This window comes from Perca flavescens, chromosome 15 (genome assembly GCF_004354835.1).
Source record: "Perca flavescens isolate YP-PL-M2 chromosome 15, PFLA_1.0, whole genome shotgun sequence".
Taxonomy (NCBI): Eukaryota; Metazoa; Chordata; class Actinopteri; order Perciformes; family Percidae; genus Perca; species Perca flavescens.
This window is the reverse complement of record NC_041345.1, coordinates 23,736,363-23,759,002: the sequence shown is the minus strand read 5'-3', so window position 1 is coordinate 23,759,002 and position 22,640 is coordinate 23,736,363. Positions and strand designations below refer to the sequence as shown.

The following is a 22,640-nucleotide window of genomic DNA, read 5'->3' as shown; positions in this document are numbered from 1 at the left end:
TACTGTGAAGCATCAATGTGAGAGCAGCATGTTACTGTTGTAGCTGATACTTCAACCACTTTACACTTTTCTGCATTGTTTAGTCCAGTGGTTCCCAACCTAGGGCTCGGGCCCCTCCAAAAGGTCACCATATAAATCTGAGGGGTCATTGATGGGAAATTTTCTTATTTAGTGAAATATTAAATAATTTATTGTGTGTTGTTTCGTAAAATGAAAACAAACTGGCAACTATACTGTACATAGGCCCCTGTGTGTGTGTGTGTGTGTGTGTGTGTGTGTGTGTGTGTGTGTGTGTGTTTGTGTGTGTGTGTCTCTACAGAGCCATTAGAGGGAGCTAAAACACAACATTTGTTATTCCCTCAAAAACAGAAACCTCACTCTGACTTTTCTTCTGGACATTTCTGTTCTTCCATTAGGTACTTGAGTACTTGCATAAGTACACAATGCTTATTAAGCAAAATCATGTAATTATCTTAAAGGAACACATCGACTTATTGGGAATTTAGCTTATTCACCGTATCCGCAAGAGTTAAACAAGTCGGTACATACCCTTCTCATCTCCGTGCGTGTTGGGCTGTCTGACGGCTCCAGCGGCATCAGGCCAGCACAGAACCTGCAGGTGAATGGTTCCAGCAATCCTACAGCTCCGAATAAGTGACAAAATAACGCCAACATGTTCACATGTTGTGATTTGTAGATCCACAGCGTGTAAAAAAACAACGTAACATGAGACATCCTCTCAGCCATCTTCTAACCCTAAACAAACCGGGAACTATATTCTCAGGCGGAAGAATATAGTACTTGGGCGGAATGATTTGCTTTGCAGCAAGCCTGTCTGAGAATATAGTTCCCGGTTAGAAGATGGCTGTGTCTCATGTTACGTTGTTTTTTTGTACACGCTGTGACTCTACAAATCACAAAATGTAAATAGGGACATGTTGGCGTTATTTTGTCAAGGAGATGAGAAGGGTATGTATGGACTTGTCTAACCCTGGGGGTTACGGTGAATAAGCTAAATTCCCAATAAGTCGGCGTGTTCCTTTAACCCATATGTAAAAGTCTGAAAGGCTTTCTATCTGATGACTTTTCTTCACTGTATGCATTTATGCGATGTGAAAGTAGAAAATATAACTCACAGGGGCAATTACTTTTACATTTGATACTTTATGTAACTTAACTTTAACCTACTTTTTCATATTCACTACCTTGAATGCAATTCAAACCCTGTGCAATATTATATATATATATCCATCCATCCATCCATCCATCTTCGTCCGCTTATCCGGTGTCGGGTCGCGGGGGGAGCAGCTCCAGCATGGGACCCCAAACTTCCCTTTCCCGAGCCACATTAACCAGCTCCGACTGGGGGATTCCGAGGCGTTCCCAGGCCAGGCTGAAGATATAATCCCTCCACCTAGTCCTGGGTCTTCCCCGAGGCCTCCTCCCAGATATATATATATATATATATATATATATATATATATATATATATAGTTTTATTGCTTCTTATATTTTGTTATTTTATTTTGTTATATTTAAGTATTTTTCTATTTATTATTTACTTTTTTTCTTTGATTGATTGATCGATTGATTAAACTTTATTGTACACCTTAGTGGAAATTTGTCTTCGACTTCTCCGACATCAATGACACCAATATAAAATTACATTAAAATACACACAGTTAACAGTACAACTCAAATACCATCAACATGCAACAACAGGAATGGAAAACAGTGCAAACAGTTAAGATAAGGTAGGTTTCGATCTACAATTAACACATTTAACATTTTAAATTAAGTTCATGTATGGCATGGGGAATAAAAGATCTCTTATAAATGTTCCGACTCGCCCTTGGAACCCTGAATCTACGGCCAGATGGAAGCAACTCAAACTCCAAGTTTAGTGGGTGTAGGGTATCTGCTGATATCTGTCTGGCCTTCCTGAGTACCGCATTATCAAATACATCCCCAAGCTGCCGTTGTGACTTGCCAATCACCTTCCCTGCAATATTAACAGTTTTAGAAAGCTTGTTTTTATCTTTCACATTCAGGCATCCATTCATTTAATGGCTTTTTTTCTGTTTTTTTTCTATTTTATTTATTTTGTTATATCTTTTATAATTACTATTTACTGTTTTCCTTCAATGGAGCCTCCCATTGAAAGTATATCAAATGATTGTGGCCTACTTGTATAACCGGAGTGAGAATAAAGATCTTAAATATTGAATCTTACTTGAAGTATTTTCACACTATTGTATTTGTACTTTACTTCAGTAAAGTATCTGAATCCTTCCACCACTGTTGCATATATAGGTCTGAGTGAGCACTACCACCACCAGGTGCTGTTGCGGGTGCGGGTACAGGTGCGGGGCCTGTGAGGTGAGAAGGTCCATGAAGTAAAAAACCCAGCTCAGCCGATGTTCACTCTACCAGGAAGTGCTGCCCCAACCTCTGTGTCCAACCCCCGCCCCCCACACACCCTCTGCTTCAGTTGAGAGCGGCAGCCCCCTCCCCATTCCTGAAAGTCAACAATAAACCACGTTTCCAGTAAGCCGGATACCTCCCCAAGTCCTGCTCATCCCCATGGAGACCACTACGCGAGTCTGCAGTCCTGTGTACGCTGGCCAAACCAGGCCACCCATGAGAAGAGAGAGAGAGAGAGAGAGAGAGAGAGAGAGAGAGAGAGAGAGAGAGAGAGAGAGAGAGAGAGAGACTATATTTATTTCCCCCAATATGGATCAGAGAGTAGAGCTCCCCTGAGTCACAGTGTAAATGCTCCTCTGCGTTCCCTCTGCCTGGACACAAAGAGCAGACTTGGCAGCAGCTCTGGTGCGTATTTGAGAGGAGAACCAGGACTCAGAGTGCTCGTACTATATTTTACAGCCTCACTGTCCTCTCTTTTGTGAGACGTGACGTCAGCATTCCCCTCAGTGCAGTGTGAGTGACACAGTAGCTTTGTTTTGGAGTCGCCACATCTCATTCACGGCCGCTTAACTCCAGAGTCCGTGGCTGTGTGGTGGCCTTTCAGGTTCCCGATTTCTTAATCCGCTGGTTTTTTTAAGGCACTGAATAAGCAGCCGTTTGTATGCTCAGCTCAGGGGCGGCGGGGTGCTTCTGCTTTATGGGAATTGTTGACTTGCAAAACATGCCTTGAGGACACCGTGTGAATGATACACTGGGGGGGTGACTGCCAGCAGGGTCATGGTGAAAGGTCCTACTGCTCACATGTGGATGCTGAGGCAAGAGAATCAAAGGATGCCAAACATTTCCACTTCCAGCTTCTCAGATGTGAAAATTTGTCTGATGTGCTATTAAACTGAGTTTTGCCCTGTTGCCTGGACAAAACAAGACTTTGAATACCGGTATGTCACTTTCAACTCATTATCTGACGTTTTATAGACAAAAGAAGAAAGTTTAGTTCCCACTAGCGCCAGCCCATATCATCGGCTGATATCATCTTATCACAGATGTACTGGTATTGGCTTTCATGTCACCCGATTAGTACAGTAGTGAAGAAACACTGTCACCATCATATGAGCCCTTTTCAGACATGGAACATGGAACATATCTGACTTTCTATTAAAATCATTTATTTTTCCTAAAGTCCTAAAATGTTTATGCTGAATGTATCACTAAAATGTTCACTGACTATGTATTTCATTTGTTTCTTGACAAAATCAGTTTTTATGTTTCTGATCAGGAAACTCAAAGTACTTCTTGAAAAAGTCCACATTGACTAAAAGCACGAGACCGGACCTGTTTACTTAAAGGACCAGTGTGCAAGATTTAGTGGTGTTCCTGCCAATAGATCCCCCTAAATCCCACACACTGGTCTTTTAATTAACATTAAGCTGAAACCACCATCTCTCTCTCTCTCTAACCCTCACTAAAGTGTTGACAGAACCCCGCTCTCTGCTGTCAATGTCCACACTCTGTATGTGAACTTTCCACCCAGTGAAATGCCAAATGTATAGTACTCCCTTATGTTGTCTTAAAACATGAAATGAACAGCTTGAGGCCTCACTTGAAGGTGATAAGAGCTGTGATTTTCAGATCTTTAGCCCCTTTCACACATGCACTGCAACCCTGAACTTATCTAGACATTACCAGGAGTGGCTGTATGTGCGAAAGCAAATGTCTGGGTAAGTTGGACCGGACATTAAACAGATTTTTCCCTGCCAGCTGCCTAGCACAAAGTCTGTGTAATGTCCGATTGAGCCCATGTATGAATAGAGCAGGTCATTGCCTGGAAAATTCACAGCGATTAGCAGCGTATAGATGAGGTTTTTATCATGCGGCTGATGCTAAATCAGAAGAAAACAAACATCTGAGGGTGTAGAAGAAGGGTGATTTACACAAGGACACCAACAAAAATGTCTTACTGGAGAAATGAGGAGATTCAGGAATTTTTGTCGGAAAGGGCTGAAATCGTCAGACAAATTCAAGGAACAGCATATTTTTTATACCAAAATACAAACCTACGTTCTACCCAGGCGCCACAGGCCTAAAACCAAACAGAGTATACACGGTAAGTGAGAGTTCCTTAACTTTTGAATGGGTGGGTAGGACACACTTTTGGGTGGGCTTTTAGCTACCGTCCGCCTTGTCTAACACAGACAATCTCCTGTTGTGTGCTACATGTCTCCGAAACTCCAGACCTGATTCGTCAGACATTGTTCAGAGTTCATGAAAAAAGGGCTTTTGTTTTTCACATGGAAAGTACAGTAGAGAAAAGTACTTTCACACCTCTGCTCCTGCTATCACTGTGTTGTTGGTTTTGGAAAGTTATGATTAAAAAAATCTGACGCAGGCCCAAATATTGTTAAAAGATACGATAAGCAGTTTGTTGGAATTATACAAAGGCCTTTAGATGGAGTGAATGTTTGACTTTTTACGAGTTGCTTTATAACAGACAGCAACACACTCTTACAATTAATCTCCCTGCTTTGTTTCTATGCATCTTCTGCTTGTATCTATGACATTACATTACATATTACATCAAATACATTTCCCACCAATACATGCATCCAAAAGCAGAATTTCTTTTTGACACATAAGGTGCATTTACATTGTACAGAAGTGGTGGGAGGCTTTTCTCTCTCCCAACTCCACTTTCTGATCCGAGGTTAAAGTCATTATCTTCACCTTGAGCGGAGAGAAGTTCAACCTACTGCTCAGCGCGTCCCCACCCCCCCCCCATATCCTGTGACATCTGAGGGCTTTGGCTAGTTTGCAAACAGATGTGGAGGGTTGGTAAAAAGTCAAATCCATTAGCAAACAAAGCTTCAACACCTCCACACGATGTGCCCTCTCATTCCTCCACTCACTGCAGCTTCACACTCACTAATCTGCTAAATCTGTTGTCATTTGTCCTCGGTAACAACAGACCCCCCCCCCTCCTCTGCAGCCTCCTCCTGCTCCTCTGGACTAATCCACGTCTTCCACTCATATACATGTGGACTAACTGGATGAGGAGAGATGAACAGGAAGCTGAATCCAAACAGAGAAGGTCACAATTTAGTACATTAAAACCCAAAGTCATGTCATTGAAATGTCTTGTTTTGTCCAAATAAACCTAAATATATTCAGGTCACGATCACAAGAGACAAAGAAAAGCAGCAAAAACACAACTTCAATGATTCACTGATTATCCAAACAGTTGCCAATAAATTACTTTTGCGTGACTATTTAATTTGTCCTTGTCAGTTTTAGTTGTGTGTTGCATGCAATACATAGACTAACCTCAGAAAAGACTGACTTTCTAAAACAGAACAAACTGCCATAGCATACTTTTTAAAGAAACAGATGCATCTAAAGCTAGAGACTATATTTCAATAATTTAAAGGATGGTTGTGAACTTTAATGCAGCTATGTTGTTATAATTATTATCTGCCATTTGTTTGATCTTGTTTGGCACACTCTTTGTCTTTCTTTCATTTATTAGTGGGGATTTGAATCATGTGTGATATGATCAATAGTGTTTTTGTTCATTTGCTTATATATTTTAGATTTTTTTTTACATATTTAACAGGGATCCAATAAAAACTAAAAATTAAAAAAAATAAACAGAACTTCCCTCCACTATTAGTTTAAGTACCACACTGGCCATGGGTACTGTATGTATGTGCACTGCTTGCCATGAAATTTGTGTTTTATTCTTATTTCTATTTTATATAATTCTAATTATTTCTGTATTTGTGCTGCTGCAACACCTGGATTTCAACTTTGAAGATCTATAAAGGCTTATGTTATCTTATCTTGGTACAACAAGGTAAGGTAATCAATGTCCAATCAACAAAATAAAACGATAAAATAAATGAGATTGACATGAAGTGTCACGTCTCTGCAACAGGAGCAGCATTGTTCTGGAAAACTCTGGATCAATCTCCTGGGTGGGGACTTTACAAGAAGTAAAAGGAGGAGGTGGGAGGAGGAGGGTCTTCTCCATATTCCCCTTTCCCTTTCTTCACCCCCACATCCTCCCCTTACCTCCCACCCGCAGCCCTCCACCCCTCAGCCCTACACCCTCGACCCTATGCTGTCCTGTGTCTCAGCAGCTCCGGCCTGTTTGCATTCCTCTCAGTTAATAAGTGTTTGTCTGATCCCTTGCGGGGGGTGTAAAGATCACCCCACACAAACACTGCAGCCACTCCCCCCTTAATCACCCAGCTGTAAAGAGGACAGGAGTGATGCTGCGAGGAACACAGGAGGAAGATGGGAGGTGTCATAAATTTCATGGATACGCTGCTTAGCCATTAACTTTTATAATAAGCAGCAGGCTGCAACACAGAATAAACACACACACACACACACACACATGCACGCACACACACACACACACACACACACACACACACACACACACACACACACACACACACACACACACACACACACACACACACACACACACACAGCTGATATCTGAATTTTAATTTAAGGAGGAAGCCATAACTGGAAGTGTGAATAAACAATAATAACAACCACTGTCTCTTTGTGTGATGTTAAGTGTCTGAATGTTTTGAAAACTGACCCGTTTCAAAAACTGTCAGTTGGCTGCAGCGTCACTTCCCTCCTGTGAAGTCAATCATTCCTCGACTGAACAGGTTATTAGATCACATATTAAACCCAAACCTGGAACTCCAGCATTCTTACTTTCCTGTTTTGGGAAAAGATCAGGGAAAGAAAAAGAAAACGAGTCTGCAGCCAGCTCTGTGAGGCTGAACTGCTAACGTCAGCTCATGGCGTTTTTCCATTACATGGTACCTGCTCGACTCGCCTCGAGTCTGCTTGCCTTTTTTGGTTTTCCATTACGAAAAAAAAGTCCCTGGTACCTGCTAACAGGTAGCCTACTTTTTGTAGTATCACCGCCATCGAAGTTCCAAGCGAGCTGAGGCAATACCAAAAGGTGACATGAAAACCTGCAGACTACTGATTGGTCAGAGAGAATCGTCACTAATCACTGCATCATCATTGCCCATTGGTCAGGGGATAAGACGTGAACAAATCAGATTTTCAGTAAGGATCAGGTAGAGATGGTCACAACAACTGACTTTACTTCAACTTTCCAAATCCAGCAACTGGCTAAGCCTGGCCTACTGCAAAATCAATCAATCTAACAGTTTCATTCGTCATGCTCCCAATGAACGCATTATACGTTTGAGTCAAATTCGATGTAATTTGATGAGAAATCTGACTTGATAAGATGTTTTCCCCCAAAGCTGGATTTAAGATAATGATGGGAATGAGAGAAAAGCTCTACAAACAGAAACTGATCCTGGCCTTTGTTTCACTGGTAATAAACCACGCTGCCATGTGAAATCACAAATCAAGCCAGCTGCCATTGAAAGGTCCCACTGCAGCAGACTGATAGCAGAGGGAGAAAGACTGAGCAGTGCCAGAAGCATCCCGACTGTGAGCTCTTTGGGAAAACGTCCTGGAAGCTCGCTCTCTCGCTCGATCCCACGTCCACTCCAATCAAGTCATTCTGTGGATGCACTAAACACAACAGAGCTGCTCTTTGCTGGGGGTGTGAGGCTGCACCAGTGAATGGGGCCCTACACCAGTTTCAGACTGGTGTAGGGCTGCTGGGAGAGATCCCTGGCTGTGTTGAGCAGCGAGGGGGTCCGAGGCCTGGACCAGGCCTGGTTGGGTGTGTGTGTGGAGGGGGCCTTTGTCGCTGCTGTCGCCACGGCAGCTCACCTATTGAGGGTAAAGTCTAAGATATGTAAAGCAGCAGTGTTTCAGTGCTTTCCCTCCGCTGTGGAACAAACAAAGACATAAAGAAATCAAATTAAAGTTTGGAAAGGAATGAGTGAAGAGCGGGAGAAAGAGAAAAAGTATCCTCTGTGGTAAATGCTTATGCACCGGACCAAGCCATGTGTTGGAATCCGATGCGTGTTGAGAAATGGAAAAAGAAAGAAATCATTAAAAAGACGGAGTAAAGTGGAGCGAGATTACTATGCCCTTGTTTGCCCGGAGTGGTATTTTCTTTTTTCATTGAGCCGGTCCAAGTCCTGCAAGCGGCTTGGTGAGTCTCCCACCCAGCATTGAGAGGCAGGCCTGGGCATGCCCGGACGCCAAGGTCAAACTGTGGCCGCCAAGAACGCGCACAGGGCTCAGCCTGCCCCCCAGCAGCCAGACTCTGTTTAGGTTTGTTTGTTCAGTCCGTTTCCCTCTTCCTGCCTCCACAGGGATCGCCTCAGCAGCTCGGCCTCTCTGGAGGGTTCAGCAGCACACGCAGGTATCATGTTCCTCCAGGACGATGTGGATGAGATGCTGCTGTTGCACACCTTCCCTCAGCATCATTATCACACTCTATATAGGGCATCAGTGTATGTTAGCAAAGTATATGTTGCCACAGAATTGAAACACCTTTATGCAGGAACATTTATTTTTTTATTTTTTTTTGCCACAGCATTGCATGAGAAAAGAACGAGCGGCAGCACCTGAAGGAAACAATGCACAAGCTGGTGTGAAATGGCGCAGACGAGAATGTAAGCTGAGAATATGTTTGGTAACTGACTCTAGTATTTAGAGACCATTGTTCTGTCACTGCAGTGAGTCACTAACCTTTGTGTTACCTGGACAGCAAAACACACTCCAAAGTATACTGGAGCAAATAAACATGGGGCAACAAACTTTTCTTAGAGGACTAGCGTTTCAACAACAGGCGTCAGTGTCTTCATCAGATCTAAACGGGTAGGGGCAGAGCCAGATGTTGTAAACATTCGGGGTTCAGCCAAAACCTAGGGGGTCCAGGGGGATTTTTTCCACCATTTACGGCAGCTATTTGCACTATTTTTCAAGATGTTTGATAATAGAGTGCACAAAAGCCTGCAAGAGTTTAGATGGAGGTGGAGTATCTCTGTATACCTATGGCTGCAAAGTCTCTCTGGTCAACACCCATAGTTCTTCTAGAAGTTTCCCAGTTCTTCTAGAAGTTTCCCAGCTCTCTGTGAAGGTTTACTGGTCACTCCAGAACTAGCTTTGTCATGCTGGTCTTCTGCGCCTCATTCAGTCTCTAAAAATACCTACAAAAGAACGTCCCCCAGCCCTGCGTAATGAATAAAGAGGCCCTCCCACTGTTTCCCTGGGTATTGTCTCCATGTTGTTACACAGAGTGTGTATTGCTCACTAAGCCTGTGATGGATGTCGGATTACCCCTCTGCCTGTGTCTTCCTGACAAAGAAGCATCAGCCTGCACTGCAACAGTGGACACACACAAACTCACACAGAGGCAAACATGCAAACACACACTCCCCAAACATGCCACCGTAATCCTGAAGACCCTGCATACAATGATCTACAAATCTTTGTCCTGACCCTGACACCCTGAACACATCAGTAGCCATATGGCACTGACAGGACATTCGTGCTTTTTAGAGCAAACAGTTGTGTTTTGATAGCTATTGATACAAAGACATCTTACACAAAAAGACCCAAATATGAAATAATTACCCAGAGAACAAAGTAACACTTTCACAATATTTGCTTTGTCCAACAACATTCCAAACCTCAACATTATTACTAATACCATTAATTAACATTATCAAAAGGAAATCCAGGAAATGTTTTTACATGAAAAATGACTTGCTAACTTACTTACTAACCACCTAAATAGTTTCACGTTCATTTTCTGTCATTCGACTTATTGATTAATGGACTAATGGTTTTAGCTGTACCTGTTTAAACTGTTGGGGAGTTTCATTCATAACAAAACATCAGATATTATAAACTCTTCATTTGTTTTGTGTATAAAAATCTTAATTTGTAAAAAAAACTCAAGCTGTCAGATACATGTAGTGGAGTAGAAGTATAAAGTGGCATGAAAACAATATACCTCAGATTTGTACTTAAGTACAGTAGTTTTTCTTGGTACATTCGAGCAGCGAGAGCCCTTTAAAAACTTCAGGACATCAGATCCTGGATGTCTGTACACATTTTGAATGTGTTTGGACTGAAAACATTCCTGTGTTAAAACAATGCGTTGGTGGGTGGGTGTTGTTTCAGGTACGGGTGAGACGATGAAATATGATCCATGTTTCCAAACTCAGATCAATTCTCTCCGAACCTCTAACCTGGAGAAAGTCATCCACACCTTTATCCTTCAACCCTGATTACTACAACTCTTCATATTTTGAGAATTCTTTAACTTTAACTTTTTTCAACTAAAAACACACGTATACTGTATTGGACTGTAACTGTCTAACTTAATTTCTAATGAAGCCTCTGTAGGCGTTTATTTTTGCTTTTGCTTATGATTTCTCCTTTATTTTGCTCTGTAAAACACTCAAGATGGATTTTCTGTGTAAAGTGATACATAAATAAAGGGAGAGGGAAATAGCCTTTTTAAAGTAAAAATCTAAAAGAAGGAGCACTTTGGTAAGGTGAGTGAACTTTCACAAAACCCGGACTGTAATAAATCTGGGGCTCCATCCAGCCTCTCTTTCTGTCTGCTTCACCATCCCTCCACAGCCCTAATCAACCCCACAGCCTCCGAAGACCCATTACCCCCCAGTCCTACATGACAATAGTACCAGCCGTTACCCAGGAAACAGGCCTTTCATTAACTGTGTGATAAAAAAGATGTATTCCCCGTCTCTTCTCCGTCCACTTTTTCACATCTTGTTTTTTTTGGGGATCCTGTAGATAAGCTTCAGCTCTCCAGGGCTCCCAGCAGCTCCCAGCAGATCCCTCACCAACATTGTTTTCCAAGACTTCTTCCAGAGGAATACCAGTGGAGTCGTGGGGCAACGAAAAGAGACACGTCCCGACTGCAGAGAACTGATATTTTCATCACTTTCAGACCTCCTAATGCCTATATCTTTGAATTATCCGTCTGAACTTTAACACAATATGCTGTTCTCTCTCTTCACTCTGTTACACACACATGCTTACATATTAAATGAATTATAAGAGGCATCTCAGTTGGGGAACAGTGTAAGTTAGGGTTATATTATTCAAGCCTTTCCGGACATACCAGATTTGTTTGGCAAATATGTTTTTCTTTTTCCACTTTAAACAGGAGTTTCGAACGCAACTTATCACACGATGAGATTCAAAGTTTATTTTCGACGTAAAGTCCACTCAATAGCTGTTCTGGAGCTTTCGGTCGTATTAGATGATCTTCCTTAGCAGATGGAGATGGCCAGTTGTCGTTGAATTTTAGATGTTAAAACTTCAATTTTTCTGACTTCCCTCTGCTGAGGACGATCATGATCAGCAGCTACTAAATGCACCTTGTGGTCCAACTGCTGTTTGTTTGAGTGCAAAGTCAATCTCAACTTTTAATGTAAAGTGATACTTTTGAAAGAAGAAATAACCCGTCATCACTCTTTTTTACCTGTGGTATTTTTACACTGCATGTTTTTTTATGGTCACAATGGCTGCTGTGCAAAAGTTACTTTAAGCCAACATGGACGAGAACTCCTTAAAGAGGTCAGAAAAATTGAAGTTTGAACATCTTTGAGCATACAGTCAAAGATAATGTGATGTGATTATAAGCTCCAGAGCAGCGAGTAGATCTTGTGGTTTTGTCAGTTGTCTTATGATGGTGTAAAAGTCAAGTCAATATTATTCATATCACAAATCGCATTCTTACATCTTTGGTTTTATGTGGCAGAAAAAAGCAGTTTTAGAGTGAGAAGAATTGTGTGTTTGTGGCATGAAAATGTTCAAATGTAAAAATATCAAATATGTGCACAATATGTCCGGCAATTAGTAACCTTCCTCACTTCAGCTGAATCCGACTGTAAATGGCTGCACCATCGGGTGTTGGCGTTTAGCGCTTTCAGTTTGCAGCGTTTCTGGGTTGGAACAAGCAGTAAGGGTTAGCGTTTCACCAGGAGGCTCTTCTTACCTGCAGCCGTCAGCAGGGCCAGGGAATAATACCTGCATCAGGTTACCACGGGCCTCTCATCTAACCAGCCTGCCACATTATAATTATATAGCCCTGCAATCCAGCTGGAGAGCTAAGTCCAGCAGGCAATAGCTGTCCAGGGGGGCTTGCAGGGAGCTCAGGTTTGGGGGGAGGAAGGGGAAACGTCAGCTCTCCTTTCCCGGAAAAAGCACTCGGGCTTGGGCATGAAGATGCAGGCTCCTGCTCTTCCAGCAGAGTGTCAGGTGTCCATCGTACAGAGGTGTAGTGTTACAGCACTTTATCTTTGCCCTTCATCTCTCAGCCATCATTACCTCATCAGTGACCACAGACAGACACGCTCACTGACAGAGAGCCCGTCTGTTCACCACCCTGGGGGGGACGCAGGCTTCTTAAATTCTACGTATTTGCATTTGATTACATGCCGCTATTCATCTGACTCTCTAAACGCGAGCCACCTTGCTAATCTGCAGCAGGGTCAGAGAAAGACGGTGTGGTCTACAGCGGGGCAGACAGGCGGTGATATATGGGGCCGTGGGACACTTGTCCCGGTTAGACCCCACACCAACCCAATGAAGGACCACAGATCCAAGCGCCATGAGGAACAAGAGTCTGACTGAGCACAGACAAAGACCTGAAAGAGAAACCCAGCCACCCCCAGCTACTATTACCCATCCATTGCCTGATCACAGCAAGGGCCCGAAAGAGATGAGCAGGAAAAGACCAACGTAAATCTCCCGTACAGGCGCACTAAAGCAAAGGGGGGAGGGCAAGACAGCAAGCAGAAGAAAACAAGAGGCTCTAACCATGCTAGCTGCTCTGTGATGCTAAAATCAGCATGCTGACATGCTCACAATAACAATGTTGACATGCTGATGTTTAGTTATAATGTTGACCATGTTAGCATGCTAACATTTGCTAATTATCAGTAAACACAGAGTCCAGCTGAGGCTGATAGGAATGCCATTAGTTCTGCAGGTATTTGGTCATAAACCAAAGCATTGTACATATTCAAATGGTGACCTGATGATGGCGCTAGATGAAAAGTCAGAGGATCACCAAAGTTATTACAAATCATCCTGATGGGAACATGAATGATGAACCACATTTCATTACAATCCATCCAATAGTTGTTGAGACACAATAACAAGCGTTTATTCGCAATAGCTGCAAACACAGAACACGCAACGTTGCTGTGGCTATTGGGTGGAGACATTTTTGTGGACCGACCAACCGACAGAGACATAAAGCTGCTGATCGCCGCTAAAAAAACAAACCATTAATCTTACCATAAATAATCTTATGATGATCACTAAAGTCAGCAGGATTCATCCTCTGGAGAACTCAAATGTCTTCACATCCCTCCACAAAGTTTTATACCAATCTACCACATAGATATAGAGATATTTGACTAAAGAAAATGTTGACATTACAGGGAAAGTCAGAGGATCCCCAAAGTCATTAGACTTCATCCTCTGGAGAACATGAACATTTGAACCAAACGTCACAGCAATCCATCCCATTGTTGTCAAAATATTTTGCTCCAAACCACAAATGTCAACCTCATGGTGGTTGCTGAAGGCAACTTCAGAGGATCACCAAAGTCAGTAGGATTCATCCTCTTGGGATCATGAATGTCTGTACAATATTCCATGTTAATCCATCTGATAGTTGTTGAACTTGTCTGGACCAAGGGCAGACCTGCTAACATGGCTAAAAATAAGTAGAATATATAATTTGGACAAGCAAGATGCAGATGCAGTTTTCTTTTATTGTCAAAGAAAAGTGGAAAAGAAAAACAGGAAAGCAAAAGAATGCATACAGTGTTGACAGAACAATCATGAGGTAAAACGCCATTGTTATGCTTTCAAAGTGTATTTGATGATCTGACACACAAACATTTCATGGGAAAGAGTCCTTTCTCCCGTCAGAGTGTATTCACACCTCATAATACACAAACTAGTGAAACTGGTGTCTCTAAAGTAAACTGCATAAAGAGACGCCTACAACTGCAAGTAAAATATAACAAGTATCGCTGTACATTGATTGCACTTTCACACATTTTAAAGGAAAACAGGAGCAATAAGTATTTGCAGTGATTTGGATTTAGTTAACCAACAACACATATCCAAGCTGCATCAGATCTTTTGTTTTAAAAAAAAAGACATTTCCTCTTGGTAATAAAAAACACTGCCACCCTGTCGAGTCCCAAGTGTTTTTCTTGGCACATAGAAGGTCAGGTATTCATTTACAGGCACTGTGGCCTTTTTCATAGTGAGCTTTTTAAGGTCTTAATAGTTCTTGGTTGGAGAATTTTGCCTCAAGCTGTTTAAAATTTTACACTGCTAAGTATCAACGAAAGTGGTTACTAAATACTACTTCTACAAGGAATATTTCAGTCTGATATGAAATAAAACATCTCTGTTCACTCTCCCTTGAAAAAAAGCAACTTATCCTGCCTAATAATTATTAATCTAGTTAAACTGTCACTAATTATTTTTGAAAAATGCATACAGAGAATAGTTAGTACCAAAACCCCATGCAAAAAAAAAAACAACCTAATAGAGTAAATCACTCCTACATTAAACATCATTTGGCAAATATGTCAATATTCATCATCATAGTGCTGCTGTCACAGTATTTACATATTAAAAACAATTCTCAGCAACTTCTCTGTCAGTAGTTGTGTTTCCATACATGTATTTTAAGCATTGCATTAGAAAAGCTGTATAGGAAAAAAAATGTTCTTCTTCACTCTTGAGATGGTTTTGCCTTTGTGGAAAAACCATTGATGCTCTACATGGGACATTGAAACGCCTTTGCCGAATAAGTTCTGACGTAGCGAACATTTAACTCACAGGACTGATCAGCTGTTTCCACTGTCAGCTTCTTCCTGAATATTCCCGTAATGTGTCTACGTCTCCGGACAGCATGAAACAGAAAAATGAAAACCAATTTCTGAAAACCTCTCAATTTTTCTCTCGTAGATGCTAGATAGCCAAGGTGACTCTTTTTGTTTCTGGTTAGCCACCTCCACTTGTTCTACTCTGTTTGCTGGTGGATTATCTACCTTCACATTTCTATTTTGCAACATTTGAAATCCCCTTAAAATTTCCTGGATGATTGAATGGAAACAAGACTAATCACAGCCTTGGCCTTACACCTGCTGACACCACTGGGTTATTACTTCCTATTTAAAAAGTGTGGATCAGTTGTCTTCTGAATGTATTTAGGCCTGATGTACAATAAACAAAATGGACACACTTTTTATGATGTAAACAAAGACCATGATGTGTCATTCTGAAGGCCTGTTAACACCCGCATTTAAAAGAAAATTCGAAAGGAATCTCTCGCTTTGGTGACATGAATCAATGCAAATATATATGTAATAACATATTTCAATTTGTATCATTGACCAACAGCAGGACATCCTGACGGAGTTGACTTTGCCAAAATGGAGGAAGCTATCGTAGCTTATTAGCTGTGTGTTACCAGCCAGTTTTACTGAAGCTCATCTGTCAGAGTATAAACTGGTTTGCTATAGGCTTGCTAACTGTGGATGTATTATACAAACTGGATACCAGAGTCAAAGATGGTGTCCATTTAATCCAATAACAACTGATTGCAGAGAACAGCCCAAAAGGTGTGGCCCAGTGCACATGCTCATGCTGTCTTGATACATCTATGTTGCTAACTGACAGTCACTATGTCACCAAGCTTCTATAACCAAATATTTTGTGAAGACTGTTTCACTTTTCTGTGCCCTCTCAGGTGTGACCAAGCCCTAATTCTGAAAATTAGTTTTTGTTTGTCTCCAGTCATTTCATAGTTTGATAGTTCTGTTTTTCCCGTGATGATGTGAACTGCTGCTGTACATTGTGGCATTTTGTTCTCAGTAGGCATTGGGAATGCACTTCCTGCATGAATCAGCATCAAAATGTAACTCTAAAAATACTTTAAACATGTCAAAAAACACAAAAAGGGATGCTCGAGTGTAAAAAAACAAAGTCTGTTATTCCTAAGTGAGTTTTCAGTGTGAAAGAGGACCAACTATTCCTCAAAGGAGGTTGTCAATTCGGGTGCTCGGGTCTCCCCCTAATGAGTCTCCGAGGTCAAACAGCTGGTCCAGGTTGACGGTGGAGCTACAGAGGAAATCATTGCGACCCTGTTCCTCCTCTTCTGGCCAGGGGCTCTCCAGGAATGCGGTGGCGAGGAAGGTCTCCTCATCAAAGTCTGACACGTCATTATTCCTTCGGGTCTCCACCAACACGTGGATGTCCGCTGTCCCTGCGGGGGCTTCGACAGGAGAGATGTGGGTCCCCCGCACTGTCAGGTCCTCGTCTTTCATGATGGGGCTCAGAGCTTCGCCTCCCACCAAACTGAGTTCCCCGCTGAGGGCCGAGTCCAGCAGGGCGTCCCAGTCAAAGTCCCCCTTCAGAGGTCCGATCTCCTTCTGTTCGTCCGCGGAGAGCAGTGGGGAGCTGGAGCGCCGGGGGGCTTTGGCCCCACCATTCCTCGAACCCAGTTTCCTCTTGTGCCCACCTCTTCCCCGCAGCACCGGCCAGGAGCCCAGCATGGTTCCTTCAGCCAGATGAGGATCCCAGTTCTGGTCGGCGCCAGTAGCCTCTTCGAACTCCCAGAGAAGCCGCTGGGATTCAGGGTTGATGCACAGGCCATCCTTAATTCCTGTTGGGCTGCAGGGGCCTCTGGACTGAGGCTGCAGGTTGACCCTGAGCCTGTTCTGCAGGGCCGGGTTGATCTGGACCGGTGGCATCCGCTTCTTCTTATAGGCGCCGCTCAGGAGACGCTCAGCATACTGCGGGTCAATCTTCCAAAAACCGCCCTTCCCTGGCTCGTCCTTCTGCCGCGGCACCTTGATGAAGCACTTGTTGAGCGACAGGTTGTGTCGAATGGAGTTCTGAAAATAGAGAATCTTGTCTTCACATGATGCTGGTTTCATCAAACAAAGCCTTAATTTGGACACCACCTTAAAGGAATGGTTTTAATACTTTGGGAAATACGCATGTTGTATACTATTCTTAGATGTTCCGATTAATACCACTCTCATGCCTATATGGTAAATAAGAAGCTACAGCCAGAAGCTGGTTAGCTAAGCTTAGCATTAAGACTGGAAACATGGGGAAACAGCTAGCCTGGCTCTGTCCAAAGGTAATAAAATCCACCTAACAGCACCTCTACAGCTCACTGACTAACATGTTATATCTTCTGTCTGTTTAAACCTGAAGTGTAAGTTGTGGTTTACCAAAGCAAAGCAAACTTTACTTAAATGAATCTCACGGGACATGAGCATTGGGAACCTGTCTGGGTGAAACCAGTATATAGACGGTTGCTATGGCAATTGGAGGTGCTATTGCATCGGATCACTGGAGCAGGGACACAACAGGAATTTAGTCAGGATTTTATTTTTCAAAGTCTGGTCATTTCTTAGTTATGGCTATTATGTGGTTTTTGTAATTCTTGCTGCTTTAGCCCCACATTTAGTGCCCCCTATGACATACTATGAATACTCCAGGAGGTCACTGGAACAAGAAATAGTTTGACACATAACCTCCAATATAACCACAAGTTTTTTACCCTTGGGTTTTTGTACGGTTTAAACAGACAAGACATTACATGTTAATCAGTGCGATTTTGAGGTGCTGGTAAGTGGATTCTGTTACGTGTGGACAGAGCTAGGCTAGCAGTTTCCCCCTGCTTCCAGTCTTTATGCTAAGCTAACCAGCTGTTAGACATGAGAGTGGCTTCAATCTGAACATCTAACTCCTGCAAGGAAGCAAATTAGTCAAAATGTTGAATTATTCCTTTAAAGAGAAGCTACCTTTAAGATGACATCAACCTGTATTAGGGGTATATGAAGTAGAGATGACAGAGCACCATACATCACATTATTGCACTGTGTACCCTTGCATTCATCCCATTGCTCCCCCCCTCCCCCTTCTTCACTCAAGTCTACATCAGAAAGCAGTGACCCGATGAACTTTGTTAAATATTATCTGCCCCGTGTACTGCTTTACAATAACAGAATGCTCTGAAACGCCTGAGCCAGACACTGAAACACAGGAGTACAGCTAACTGCTTCATCAATCATTTATCCAGCTAAATTAAACCTTTTTCCTGAAAATTACTGCCCTTTGGAGGGAGAATCTGCTGCTGCTGCCTCTCCTCTTTCACCTCCATCAATTGTTTCTGCTCAAGCAGGAAAACCAGTGCGCAAAATAAGCAATGTAATCAAAATAAGAATCAACAGCATTGTTGTTTTCTATTAAGGTTTTGTGCAGCTGAGGGAAGTGAGGGAAGTGTTGCTGGCCTCTGGAGTTATTAATTACCACCAGCTAAGTCACTAATACTTCAGAGTGTGGCAGCATGACTCTCACTATGTTGGATTTACTTCTACTGTACTTTAAATAGAAATAATTCAAGTTCCCAGCTGTGATTTGATCGCAAAGAAACTAATTTTCATACAATGGAAATTGTGTTTGAAATGCAACTCCTTTAACTGTGTGTGGGGGGTATGTGTGTTATTTTTACAGTCTATGGTGTGTGTGTGTGTGTGTGTGTGTGTGTGGGTGGGTGGGTGTATGTGTGCGTGTGCGTGTGTGTGTGTGTGTGTGTGTGTGTGTGTGTGTGTGTGCGTGTGAGTGCGTGTGTGGGGTCCATACCTGCCAGGTGGGGTCAGCGTGTCGGTAGTAGCAGAAGTTGTCGGTGATCCACTTGTAGATGCAGGACAGAGTGATCTTGGCCTTCTTGCTGGCCTGCATGGCCATGCAGATGAGCGTCGCGTACGAGTACGGCGGCTTGATGTGCGCGTTGGTCTTGTAGTCCACCTCGTCGGGGCAGTGGCCGTGAGCCACGATGCCGGGGAGTGACTGCAGTCTGCTGTAGGCCGCCGCCGTGGGCTTCCCCGGGGTCAGGGGCATGCCGATGGAGGCGGGGTCCCCGGCCAGAGGGGAGGCCGGGCCATCGGAGCCGAGCGGCTGGTGGCCGAACAGGTGCGGCTGGTGGTGGGCCTGCTGCGGCACGTTGGCACCGAGGATGGAGAACTCCTGCAGCCACTGGAGGCTGGTCAGGCTGTCGTCCAGGTTGTCGGAGCTGCAGCTGCTGATGCTGCTGCTGTTGTGGACGCTGTCCCGCTCCTCAGCCTGGGCAGCGGCGGTCACCACCTCTTCCTCCAGCCCCACAGAGCCTTCGGCACAGCTCAGAGACAGCATGGCTCTCTCTCTGTCACCCAGCTCCTTCTCCTCCTCCCCCTGCCACCGCCTGACAGGACCGAAAATATATACACCCAACTTCAACAAAGTGCGAAAGGGCAGGACAATGATGGCCCTATTTGAAAACAGAGCCCCTGTGTGTTGTGCTTAAAGTGAAAGACTTTCAGATTTCCAATTCCCATTTAAATCCAGTGGCAAGTCTGTCACCTGGATGGATGCATGTGTAATGAGAACATGTGGAAGCTAAAACTTAAGAATATCCTGAGAATCTTAAACCCCATGTCTCTTTTCAGTCTCCATGTCTCAGAACTTTCCTGAAAAACTCTGGTGCGCCATGACGCTCAGCGCAGAAAAGAGCGCACGTCGTTACTAACGGCGTCTGAAGGATTTAAACCCAAACAAATGTATTAACTGTTAAAGAATTTAAACCTAAACTTAAAAAAAACACTATCACTTGTGTTATTATAATTTAAATGGATTGTGTATGTGACCTTTGAGGACATTTGCACATTTAGGACGCGTAAAATACGCATCTTTAGGCTTTAACTACAATTAAAACCAAAGTGCTAATTATTTTTACATTTGATATTGAAATTACATGATATAATATAGGCTACTTGTAAGTATAGTGAAATATATTGTTTATTATTTAATAAACTTATTCAAATTAAACCGTTATAATTCAAGCTGACCTGATATTTCAGGCCTTGTGAACAGTTTACAATTGTAATATATATTCAGGGGATAAATGACTGAATCTTTTTATAATAACGTTAAAAACTCACCTTCTGTCTGCTGTTATGTTGAGTATAGAGACCTTTTAAATCCCAAAGGAGTATTGAACGTTCAGCCTCAGCCTGCTTGAGGTGCACCTGTTTAAACTTGTGAGGGACAGAAAGAAAAAGAAGAATTCCTGTGGACGGTGTTTGGCGCGGTGTTGGGCGCTTCTTCTGCTCTGTGGAGGTCTTTCTAACGGGTGTCAGCGGGCTGCAGGATCCGTCGGGGAGCCAGTTTAATACCTGGTGCAGGAGGTTTGTCCAGCAACCATAGAAACGGTACACCCCCCTTGTAAACAGCTTCCCGGTCCTCCATTGGCCCGCTGGTTTCTATAGCGCTTCATTTTTAATCACTCTCAAGTCAACTGAGGCTGCTGCCGTGCAGGTTCTCAAGCTGAGGCCCGGGGACGCAACAGGGGACCTTTTTACTGGAGCAAACGGAGGATTACTGTAATTGTACAGTCATTCAGCTAGAGATATTGAATTAATTTAAGAACATAAAAGATTGTGGCCTACATGTATCTTTTATTTTGACATGAAGTAGTGAACTGCTGAATATGAAAGCAGCATTTTTTAAATATGCAGTGGTGGAATGTAGGTAGCCTACATTTAGCCTACTCAAACAGGCCTACTAGCCTACTTAGGTTACTTAAGCTACTTTATACTTCTACTCCACTATGTCTCAGAGGCAAACTGTACCTTTTATTCCACTAGACTTCATTTATGTAGCAACTTTACTGGTTTATTTTCAGATTAACATTTTGTATATTAGCCTACTTTATAACAAACATATTGTTGAAGTTAAGAATACTTCTGTACTTTTACTTAAACATGGTTTTACTGTAAATGCAGGACTTTTAATTGTAATAGAGTAGGCTACTTTTACATTGTGGTAAATGTAATTTTGCCTGCTTGTCAGCTTGTATGTCCACATTATGTACACATAATGACAATAGGAGAAGAAAAAAAACGTTCTGGCTTCATCTCTGAATATATATAGTGACAAACAAAAAGTTGGACCCAGAGTTTGGACTAACGGGATATGTGTGTGTGTGTGTGTGTGTGTGTGTGTGTGTGTGTGTGTGTGTGTGTGTGTGTGTGTGTGTGCAGGAATGTACTTTTGAAAGGGAGAGAAAGGCGAAACAAAAAGGTTTGGCCCCCTGAACGTTGTATTAGTGTGGCTGAGTAGTTTCCTGAGGCCCCTCACAGAGACAACTGTAAAGCAATAAAAAGCCATCCTCATCTCTCGAGTCCTGACGTCTCTTAAAAGTTGGACATGGAGCACCGAGCACTTCTGACGACTGCAATGGATCAAAAACTCCAGAGTGTCTTATCTTCTGCGCTGATCACAGACACTGATCCGAGAGAGATTAAACTAACCAGATTTAACTTGACTGCTCTTGAGGTTCACCTCACTGCCAAGGTGCCAGTAAGCAAGGCCGTCCTCCACAGCGCAGCAAAGGAGGGTCTGGCTAGTCCACACAGCATTCCGGCGTGGGAGAAAAACGTGCTCTGATTTATTGGCATTTCTTTAAACCAATCAGAATCATCTTGGGCGGTGCTAAACACCAGGCAGAGCCACCGTGCGACTGCAAAATAGCCTCGGGAAGGAGCTTGTTTTGGTGCAACAGAAAACTCAGATTGGACAGAGAGTCTAGCTAGCTGTCTGGATTTACCCTGCAGAGATCTGAGGAGCAGTTAACCATAGTCTTCATAAAGCCACCGGAGTTTAGAATTCCAACACAAAGAAAGCGTGAGGTAACGGACATCCGGCTGAAAAGAGTGTCATCCAGCTAATCTCAACTAGCAATGGCCTCTGAAACGACTGGCAACTCGCGGTGCTCTAAAGCCGGCTCCCAGTAACCTTTTCTCGGCTAAATTTAACTGTAAAGACTGCTAAACTTTACTGTCATTGTGACTGGTTGTCACGTGACCAGCCGGCAGTCACCGTAATTTCGTAGGATATCTTTTGAAAGGGTGTGCTTAAGTTTTCGTACGATATTATTCGAACCCATTCAAAAGAATGCGTTGAAATTTAAAGTGAGATGGACAAACAGAGAAACGTGTCTTTTTAGATAAAACAAATGTTGACAAAGTTTTCCTTTGGGGACAACGGTAATAAATTGCAATGTATCGGAATATTGCAATATGTTTTAAATCGCAATGATATCGTATTGTGACATAAGTATCGTGATATAATATCGTATCGTGGGGCCTCTGGTGATTGCCACCTTACACCTACCTCCCACCTTGGTA

General features: G+C 42.9%; 1 protein-coding gene across 1 annotated transcript; it reads right to left on the bottom strand.

The window, feature by feature from the left end:
- Positions 1-14,130: 14,130 nt before the first annotated feature.
- On the bottom strand, positions 14,131-20,637 carry foxj1a (forkhead box J1a). The gene is made up of 3 exons (XM_028600003.1): positions 20,394-20,637; positions 19,060-19,657; positions 14,131-17,297 (listed from the first exon to the last, which is right to left on the bottom strand). Exons 2-3 carry the CDS (start codon positions 19,606-19,608, stop codon positions 16,437-16,439), a joined length of 1,410 nt encoding a protein of 469 aa, XP_028455804.1. The 5' UTR covers positions 19,609-19,657; positions 20,394-20,637; the 3' UTR covers positions 14,131-16,436.
- Between the last annotated feature and the right edge of the window lie 2,003 nt (positions 20,638-22,640).

Bases quoted from the DNA above. Each gene is read 5' to 3' on its own strand.
- foxj1a (XM_028600003.1), bottom strand. From the start codon at position 19,608: ATGCTGTCTCTGAGCTGTGCCGAAGGCTCTGTGGGGCTGGAGGAAGAG. The intron at 17,298-19,059 runs GTATGGACCCCA...CTCTATTTTCAG, and splicing joins ACGCTGACCCCACCTGGCAG to AACTCCATTCGACACAACCT.